Below are 9,881 nucleotides of genomic sequence, written 5' to 3'. Positions count from 1 at the left end.
GTGGAAACCAGCCCTTACAACGTTGCTTCTAGAGATCTGAAGTGTGGGGTTTTTACTGGTCCCGTGGGACTGCCATACTGGACTGAGCATTTGGAATAAAGCCCTTGGTTCCCTGTTCTGGGTTTGACAGCCAACGTGCCGTCGCCTTTGATTCATTGGTAATAGGCCCTACTTGCTTGGCAGAAGTTGCAAGACCACCTACCTTTCGCTGCATCTCTCCAGGGGATTTAGTCGTAGGTCACACGTCATGGGCGGAGTCCCAGAGGGTAGAAGGAGCGACGGATTTTAAAATGAGGTCGTTTGGGAGGGGAGGGGCTCTCTCTCCGGAACCCCTTGACCCCACATTTGCCTCACTAGCCCTCCTCCACCCTTGTCCGGAAGCTCAGCTCAAGCTTCACGAGGGGGCTGTGGGGCCGGCTGCCCTCTTTGGTGTGAGGTGGGCGATGGCAGTGCCTGGAGAGCCCTGGGCTGGGCGGGTGGCTGGAGCCTCGGCAGTCCTGAGGCTCCAGAGGGGTAGGACAAGGGTGGCTTTATAATGGGCGGCCCAGGAGCCAAATCCCCCCCAACCCATATAAATGAGAGCAGCCCCCAGCTCCTCTAACTTCCAGCGGCTTCCTGAGGGCTCTGAGTCACCCCAGGCTCCCCTGGCCCCATGTGCTACGGAGCCAGTCCTGATCCACTCCCTTCCAGTCATAGCCACACCCTCAGCCTGGGCGCGCCCAGCAGGCAGGGTAGTTCTGGGCCGCTCTGGGCCACTTGTGGCTCGGGTAGGCCACTGGATGAGGGAACGGACTCTGTCCCGTGGGTTCCATTTCTGCCTCTGGCAGGGGAGTGGTGTCTAGGGGCTAGAGCAGGGGACATGGAGTCAGGACTTCTGGGTTCTACCCCAGGTCTGGGAAGGGATTGGGGCCTAGTGGTTAGAGCAGGAGATGGGGAGTCAGGACTCCTGGGTTCTCATCCCATCTTGGATGCATCTGCTAACTGCAGATGGCTTAAGAGGAAGCTGCAAAGAGCTTTTCTTGGGCTATTTTGTCAGCTCCATTTCCGGCTAGGACTCTGGGCAATGAACTTTCCCAAAGGCTAACACCAAACAAAGGGTTCACAGAGCTACTGGATGCCCCCCTCTGGCCCTGTTGGATCCCAAGGGCCCAAAACTCCACTAGCCCATCCTGGTTAGGAGCTGGCCTGAAGCCAAGGTGGTTTAGCTGCCCAGACTGCGGTGTTGTGCCTCAGTTTCCCAGTTAGTGTAATGGGATTACGGATACTCAACTTGGGGGAAGAGCAGGGTTCGTCCCTCAATTCCTGTAAAGTGCATTGAGATACTCAGCTGAGCAGTGCTGCTATTCCCCTCACCCCCGTGACTCCCTCCTGCCCCCTGTGACGAAGTGGGGGATTTTCGTGTTTTTTCCTTGTTTTTCCAATGGGTTGCATGCAGAGGGGGTGGGACTCAGTTTCCCTGGGTGTTGCTAGTTTAACAAGGTGATGGGAGAGGGAGTTTGTTGTTGCAGGGGACCGGTGAGGGAACTTGGGACCCCAGCCAATGGCCTGGAGAACGGCTACCCCAGCGACTGGTGACCGGGGGCCCAGCTCGGGAGTCTCAGCCGGTTCTGGCCAGTGGGAGGACAATGGGCTGCGAAGAGAGGACCCCTGTGGCCTAACCAGCCGGTTCCAGCCAGAGGGGCCAGAGGACAGAAGAGGGGAGAGGAGGCCCAGGCGACCCTGTTTACCTGGAGAGAAGACAATGGACAGAGGGGGGTTTGGGGACGGTGAGATCAGATGCCCAGCTGGGAAGCAGGGGGGCTCGGGGCTGGAGGGAGGGAGCAGGCAGAGCCCCCCTGGAGGCAGGGGAGACTGGGATGTGCTGTGCGGAGGGAGGCCAGGCCTGCGGCCCTGAGAGTTTCCTGTGCTGGGTTCAAACGCTCAATAAACCCTCCTCTTTTACCCCGGCTGAGAGTCGCTCCGGTCTAGAGATCGGGGGGGCATTATTCCCTCTGGGAGTGGAGGCCCCGAAGGTCCAGAGCGAGGGGACTCCCTGAGGGGGCTCACGGCAGAGACAGGTGTGCTGAGGCTCAGAGAGGTGTGGTGCCAGGAGGCGGAGGGGCTTAACCCCCACGAGCAAGTGGACCCCCGTGAAGGGCTGCCTCACTGAAGGGGGTTCCCCTCAGGGACCGTATGGGGCCAAGAGTGGGCATGACCTGTGAGTCCGTGACACCCCCATTTTACAGAGGAGGAAACTGAGGCACAGGGAAGGCCCAGACCCTTTGTTTTCAGTGAGAGTTAGGCACCTCTGAATGGAAGTGACTTTCCCAAGGTCCCCCAGCAGCTCCAGGGCACCGCTGGGACTAGCACCGAGGGGTCCTGAGCACCCACCCTGTGCTCAACGCCACTAGGCCACGCTGCCTCCCTGCAGTTTGAAACTGCCCTCGCCAAACTCTTTGAGCTCAGCACTGGCAGCTCCAGCCTCAGCCTGCCGGCTGCCTTCCCCAGCTGGCCACGCTCCGCTCTGAGGTGGGCTTGTCCCTGTCCCCTCAGCTCAGAAGCCCGGGGCCACCCCGACACAGGGGCTACGTGGGGATCCTGAGGCCCATGGTTAGGGGCCCGTCGAGTCACAGATCTCCAGGCTAATTCACTGGCGCCACCTCCCCCCGACAGGCTGTCGGGGGACGGGCAGGGCATTGCACCGGGGCAGATGGCCGGCACCTGTCTCCCGATGGTGCTGGGAACAGCAGCCTGGCGCCGTGGCTGGCCGAGCACAGGCGATTATTGGGAGCATCAATCAGGTGCTGAACGTGACTGTCCCAGCGAGGCCCTGCCACCCCCTCAGCCTCCGGGCAGCGCAGCTGAGTGGCAGCAAGACCCATCACGGGGCTGCGTGGCCGTCGCTGCCGTCGGGCGCTCAAGGGGTGGGGCAGGGGCCGAGCTGCGGGAAGAGGGTAGAGGCTGGAGCATGGCTCCTCTGGGACAGACCCCAGCCTGCCTGCTGGGGGGGCACCCTGCGGACAGCACTTGGAGGGGTGAGCCCGGCTGGTGCCACCCCAAGGCAGGGCAAGGTCAGGGCACAGGGGTGGGGTACCAGGGGGCGCACATGAGGATTTGTCCGGGGCTCTCCTTGCCTGAACCCACCCCCAGCCGAGGTGGTTGGTGTCGTCCCCGGTGACCGTGTAAAGGTTTGTGCCAGCAAGCGAGGCTGGGCTGGCCTGGGCATGGCCCATGTACAAGTGCCGGGTCTGGCTTACAGCACACGTCGGTATCAGCTTGGGCGCACAGGTGGGCGTGTGCAAGCCAACGTGCACACACGTTTACCTATGGGCATGTAGCTGGGTGTCCGTGTCACTGCTCTGGGCCGGCCCCAGCGGGCAACACGCCCAGGCTGCTCTGAGATCTTGGCACTGGGGGCCTGTCCCAGCCGCTTCCACACTGCAGCCGGCTCGCCCATCACGGCCACGACTGCCCCTAGCTGCTGGGTCTAGGCAGGATCACCAGTGTCCCATCTCCCTGGTGCCCCCCTCCCTTCCCCGGCTCTGACAGGCTCCACCCTGGTGGGAGCTTCCCCCCACACCAGCACTTGGCTCCTCTGGCGAGGGGTGTGAGCTGCAGATGGGGCAGGGCCCAGGAGCGATAGGGCCCAGTGGGATCCTGGCTCCCTGTCTGGGATTGAGGGGGTGTCAGAGCTGTCCTGGGCCAGGCTCTGACATTCTCCCGTTTAAGGGGATCTGGATCCAAGGGTTGGCTTTGACAGAGCTAGGCCCAGCCCTGTGGCCAAGCCCCCTGGGTGCGCTAGAACCCCCCTCCGTTCCGTGTTTATCTACACACACACAGACTGTGCCCACCCTGGAGTTGGCACCTGCCCACTCGGGCAGTTACAGGCACACCACCCCTCCGGCCAAGCCCTGTGCCCTCGGCACCACCTTTCACTAGCCCCCGGGAGGAGCCGGTCTGTCTGAAGGGCTGAGCATGCCTGATGCCCTTGGGCACTTTGGGAACCTCCTCCCCCTGCCCAGCGGGGTGTTGATCCTGCATGGGGGGGATTCCTTCTGCCCCCGACTTCCTTGGCGCTGCCCTCACCCCCCGGCAGGCCAGCCAGCCTTGGCAGGGGGGAGCCGGAGTTTCTCCAGCGCGTGTGTTCCCATCTCAGCCTGTCACTGTCACCGAGCCCCAACCGCTTGGTAAATGGGTTTCATTAAGCAGGGAAGTGGCGCCGAGGGAGACAGGCGGAAGCGACAAGGTGGGGACCGTTAACCAGACAGATGACGCCATGACAAATGTGTGGACTGGAGTGGGGAGGGGGTGGGGAAACTGAGTCAGTCTGACAAGGCGGCTGCGGGGCAGGGCAGAGGTTGCAGGTGGGGGAATCAGTGGCTGAGGGACCCTGGTGTAAACCCCCTCCCTGCCCCGTGGGCCGGCACTGGCAAGCAGCTGTGATAAACCAGCGTCAATTAACTCTCACTTTTAGAGGGGCTTAAAGGGCCATTTGAGTGGATTTATCCCTGTAATAATGTACAAACAGCCTGGCCCGCGGGCTCAGGCTGGTGCTGGTGCTGTCTCTCCTGGGGCCGCCGGCTCCTCTCTGGGCCCAGCGTGGCAATCAGTTCTGCAGCTCTGGTCCCCAAGCCCCCGCCTTACAAATGACTGGTGAGGCTCCCCCATCAATCCCACTCACAGAGCCCAGTCCGTGCGTTGAGCTGGGCTCCGGGTTTGGGGGGATATAAGAGCCGCAGCGGGGGAAGGTGTTCACACAGCGCAAGGAGGGAGCGGGGCTAGGGATCATACCGCAGCCATGGATGTGCGCCTGGCGCTGCTGCTGGCCCTGCTCTCGGGCACCGCGCCGACGGGCCAGTGCCTGGAAGGAGGGAGCGTGTCCAAGGAGACCCTGGCGGACGAGCCCAACGGCTACCTAGAGAGACTCTCCGACTTTCTGGTGAGCGGGCGCTGCCCAGGGAGGTGGCAGTGGGCTGGGTAGGCAGGGACCACGGCTCTTGGGTGCACACAGCAGATTGTCGCTCCCTCACTGGGTCCAGGCCAGTGGACAGAAACGGGACCCAGGACTCCTGGGTTCCCTTTCCAACGCTGGGAGGGAGCGTTGGTCAGTGGTTAGAGCAATGAGCTAGGAGCCTGGATGTCTGGGGTCTATTATGGGCTTGCTGTAACCTTGAGAAGAACCACATCCCTGGCCCCCTCTGTGACTCAGTTTCCCCATCTGTTAACGAGCCCGACCTACCTCATGAGGCTGAATTAATGAAAGGGCTCTGAGTTGCTGGTGGGAAAGATGCAATGGATAGGCAGAGGCTCCCTGCTCCCCTCTTTGAGTCATGGAGCATCCCCCACCCCCACCCCCACCCCAGCCTTGCAAACGGGAGTGGCTGAGTGCTGGGCTCTTGTTCCTGGTGGTGCCTCACGCGGTCTCTGCTCTGATCCGTGGGCCACTCAGTGCCACCCACTGATGTCAACGGACCACGTGGGTGCGACAGGTGCCTCGCACCAGCTCAGCCCCTCCTGGCCAGCGGCGTTGGTGGCAGATCACTGGACACAGTATGTTAAAACCAGGGCTTCGCACGGGGACAGCTAGGATGCTGTCACACATACACCCCCACCGCCTTGCCCCAGCATCAATAAGCCTCTGCCCTCACCTGCACAGAGAAAACCCCGACCCATCCACAGTGATCCCCATTCCTGGCTGCTGGGCTCTGGGGTATCCTCCCCCAGTGGGGCTGGAGCCGCACCCAGTGCTGTGGGAACATGATGTCTGTCTGTCTGTCCCAAGGCCTTTGAGCTGCTGGCGGATCTGAGACACTGGGGGGTACCCCATCCCCAGCCAAGCAGTGCCCCAGCAGAGCCACAGGGATCTGGTAGGCTCTGGACCCCTCCTGGGGTCCCCCATGCTGATGGGCTGAGCCTTTTCCCTGGGAAACAGGAAGGTTCTGGCAGATGGAGAGGAGAGACACGAGCTTCCCGCTGTCTGCTGGCTCCTCGCGGTTCAGGCGGGGTGCCTAAGGATTTGGGCACTTGGATGCTAGAGGAATCGGGGGATGGGCTCCCCTGGGATTCGGTGGCAAATCCCAGCTGCCAACCTTAAGGCCAATGATGTCAAAAGAGGCCACCGACCTGGGGGGTGGGACGTGAAAGAATCTCAGGCTGTTCCCTCCCCGCAAATGGAGCTAGAGCAGCCCACAAGGGGGCCCCTCTGAGAACCTGGGGGCCCAAGGAATTATCCTTCCACATCACCCCCTTTTTACAGAAGGGGAAACTGAGGCACATCACGGGGCAGGAACTTCCAGGGTCACCCAGCAGGCCTGTGGCAGTGCTGGGAATGGAACCCAGGTTTCCTGGCTCCATGTGCTAACCATGACTGAGTTTAGAGAGCGGCTGAGTAGCTGGAGCGTCCCCTGGTAGTCCATGCTGGACCCAGGTTAGTTCTGGGGGGGACAGAAGACAGCACCTCTGTGATGCTCATTCAAGCACATCTGTTGTTCCCCATGGGTCTGGCAGCGGGGTCGGAGGTGCCCGTTAAAGGGCACCTGGTGTTGGATCCCGGGGAACCAGGGCGTAAGCCCTGCTGTCCAGGCCCACGTCCACCCAGGCAATTCCCCACTGCCTCCCTGCATCCCCAGCAGGAAAAGGAGTTTGCCATCCCTGTCCGCCTGTAATGCATGGTTAAACACGGCTGCTGTGCTCCACCCCAGAGGCAGCTGCCTCCCGGCGCGGGCAGCACCAGCCCGGGCTGTACACACTACGGGACAGCTTGGGTTCCTTCTGGTTAAAAGGCTGAGGTGGGTGCGTGAACATTGCCCTTCTGCAACCAGGAGCAACAGGCACCCAGTGCGAATTCTTGCAGGGCCTGAGGATGGCCCAGGCTGCCCGTGAACGTCCTCGTTTAACCCCCTGCAGTCAACCCACCTCCTCCCCAGATCTCTGGGGTTGTTCGGCTCTGGGGCCGCAGTTTGCAGCATGGGGCCCTCTGCTGGCAGGCTGGACTCAGGGACTCCAGCAGGGTGAAGAGTTTGGCCTAATGGCTGGCAGGGGGAGGCTTGATCCCTTGATGGGAGAGTCTGACGGGGGGGGGGGGTGCGGGTACCCTGCCTGGCTGCCTCTTGGGGGGTTTGATATCCAGACGGTGCTGCCCCGAGTGTGTAGGGTTGGGGCAGCTGTTAACGGGCAGGGGCACTTGGCTGTTTGCCCCACTACACCGCAGGGTGGGGGGGATTGGATATATACGGGTTGGCCAAGAGCAAACCCCAGAACCACCTTGCTCATGCCTGCCCCCCGTTTCGGCTCACCTGCAGCAGTTTAATATGGTGGCACTGGCCCCTGGGGCCAGCCGAGCTGGGGGCCCAGACCCAGCCTAAACACCATCCCTGGGCCAAATTCCCCCCCCCAACGCGCTGGGACCCCTCTGCAGACAGGGGGCTGTGTAACCACATCCTGTCCCCACCCCTTGCAGCAGGAGAGTGAGGATCGCGCCCCTCGGTCCCTCTCCGCTGAGCGCCTGCCGAGCACCCTGCTTCGCTCCCTGCTCTTCGCCCTGCAGCGACCCGGCCGCAGCCCCTCCTTCCTGTTCCAGCCCCAAAGGTAAGGAAGGGGGGCACTGGGGCCCACCCACACCCCAATAACTCCCCCCCTGCTGCTCTCTGCAGCAGCCTGGAGTTAATATCCCTTGACTCTCCAACACGAAGCAGCATCAGCCTTGCTCACTGCTTGGCTAGAAGCCCCCCCCCACCCCCGCCCTTTTGTAAGGGGACGGAGGGTGAGTGCTCATTTTACCAGTATACCTGCCCCTGACCCCCTCCCGACCCTCATACACGGGACTGGATCCCGGTTAGCTCAAGCCCCTTCCCCAGGGCCACACACTAAATGGAGAAAGCCCTTTTGCTACTGGAAGAGGCATCCACACCAGGGGTTAGACCCATGTAACCACCTGGGCTCAAATACAGTCCCAAGGGCCTGGGGGATGTGGTGCCAACACAGAACTCGGGTTTGGGGGCTAAAGGGAATTGAGCTAACCGGCATTGTAACTCCTTGGTCCCCAGACACGCCACTAGGGGGCACCCTCTCCTCAGGGTCCATCTACACCAGGGCAGGACAAACCGTGGTTAGCACGAGTTAAACCTACCCCACTTGGCACCAGAGGCAGCCTGTGGCATATGGCCAGCTAGCAGTCGTTTAGAGGCACAGAGTTGGCCTAGGGCCCCCTCCCCAGCCCCTGCAGCTGCTCCTAGCTACAGACCCCAGCGCGGATCTCGGCAGCGCCTCCCAAAGTGGGTCAGTCACATGAGGTCAAGGCGTCCTGAGTCCCAATCCAGAACTCTCGCCACTAAGCCAGACATCCTCCTACCAGGCCGTGCCCTGCTCCCCAGCCAGCTGCCGGGCCGAGGGGCTGGGCTGGTGGGTCTGCACTCGAGTCTGGGCCCTCGAGTTAGGTGACTGGCAGTGCCGGCCTAGTTCACACAGGGCAGGTACTGGGATAGGGCTGGCGCGGGGATACTGTAGCCAGTTAGCCCAGTACCACCTCGTGTGAATGCGGGTGTACTGGCGTAAAGGAGCCTGCTACAGGTCACAGAGTCCGAAGCCAGCAGGGACCATCAGCTCATCCAACTGGACCTCTTGCCAGAGGCCCCTACAGTTCCCCGCGTCGAGCCCAGGACTTAGGTTAGACCAAAGCAGACAGGCTCAAGGCGCTGACGCTGTTGTGAGCCCAGATGCCAGAGGCCCCTGCCACAGCAGGGGATTGAGTAGCAGAGACGTGCCCGCATGATCCCAGCAGGCGACCTGTACCTCACGCTGCAGGGGAGGGGGACCCCCCCGCAAGGTCCCTGCTGATTTGACCTGGGGGCGGGGGGGATTCTTTCTAGCCCCCAATCTGACCCCTGGTTCACCCCAGAGCATGTGAGTAAGACCCACCAGCCAGGCACCAAGAGAGGATCCTCTGAAGTGCCTCAGAGCACCGGTTCCACCCCAGCGGCTGCCATGCCCCCCTTAGGTGACAAGCCCCAGAGTCCAGCTGGCGGGACCAGCTTGGGCCGCAGCAGCACCTGGCAGCCCAGTCTAAGCATGGCTGTACCTCCAGCAGCCTGGTGAAGGGGCTACGTGGGTGGAGACAGCCCGAGGCCAGCGGGGATGCCAGGACGTCAGGCTGGCCCTGGCACCAGTGGGTGCAGCCCACTGGCCCTTACCTGGTTTGATGGACCCGGCGGTACAGGAATAGGGGGCACCAGCCAAGCTTGGGCCATGGGTTGGGCCAAAGGCACTTCAGCAGCCAAGGGCTTCATCTGTCTCCCTGCAGGTTTGGCCGCGAGACCCAGGGGAGCTGGGGCAGCGAGCGCCGGCTCAGCCAGCGCGGCTGGGACTCCATGGCCCCCCAGTTCTGGAGCATGGCCGTGCCCCAGCGCTTCGGGAAGAAGTGACTCCGAGGGGCTGCTCGGCTCCAGCACCCGCCGGCCCGGATCAAAGCCCCCCCCACCCGTGAGCAGACTGGGCTGGGGTGACCGTGGCTCTGGCGACGATAATAAAACGTGAGCGTCACAGCTGGGGGATATGTGGTCAATGTGCCCGCGGCACAGTACCGCCCTTCGCCTCTGGGGGCAGCCCACACCCAGGGGGCAGCACCCTCGCCGTGACACAATCTGAAGCAGGGAGGGAGCGGTTCTGAGTTCTCCCCTGGCTCCAGTCAAATGGGCTGAGCTGGAAAGGGAGAGGCCGGGGGCCACTGGTCTCTGCCCCGTGCGCGCTAGATCCCACTGCCTCCACCACAGCCACAAGCGGGGGGCGAGGGAAGATCCTACAAGCCAGGGAGGGAAGGGCCCAGGTGGGCCCATCTCAGCGCCAGGATAGGCCAAGCTGCCCCGGCCAAACCAGTGCCCCCACCTCACGATGGGCAGCCGGGTGCC

At 62.5% G+C, this 9,881-nt stretch overlaps 1 protein-coding gene across 2 annotated transcripts; it reads left to right on the top strand.

The window, feature by feature from the left end:
* Positions 1 to 4,751: 4,751 nt before the first annotated feature.
* NPFF (neuropeptide FF-amide peptide precursor) lies at positions 4,752 to 9,500 on the top strand. Of its 2 annotated transcripts, none has more exons than XM_084609921.1 (3): positions 4,752 to 4,918; positions 7,442 to 7,566; positions 9,278 to 9,500. In XM_084609921.1, the coding sequence occupies exons 1-3, from the start codon at positions 4,778 to 4,780 to the stop codon at positions 9,396 to 9,398; spliced, it is 387 nt and encodes a 128-aa protein (XP_084466047.1). In that variant the 5' UTR covers positions 4,752 to 4,777; the 3' UTR covers positions 9,399 to 9,500. The 2 variants fall into 2 exon arrangements, with proteins under 2 accessions (XP_084466047.1, XP_084466046.1); XM_084609920.1 differs by having other exon boundaries at positions 7,439 to 7,566.
* Positions 9,501 to 9,881: the final 381 nt, after the last annotated feature.

The sequence above is a fragment of the Lepidochelys olivacea genome (assembly GCF_965140295.1).
Source record: "Lepidochelys olivacea isolate rLepOli2 genome assembly, chromosome: 20".
In the NCBI taxonomy this organism is placed as follows: domain Eukaryota; kingdom Metazoa; phylum Chordata; order Testudines; family Cheloniidae; genus Lepidochelys; species Lepidochelys olivacea.
This window is presented reverse-complemented; position numbering and strand designations above follow the sequence as displayed.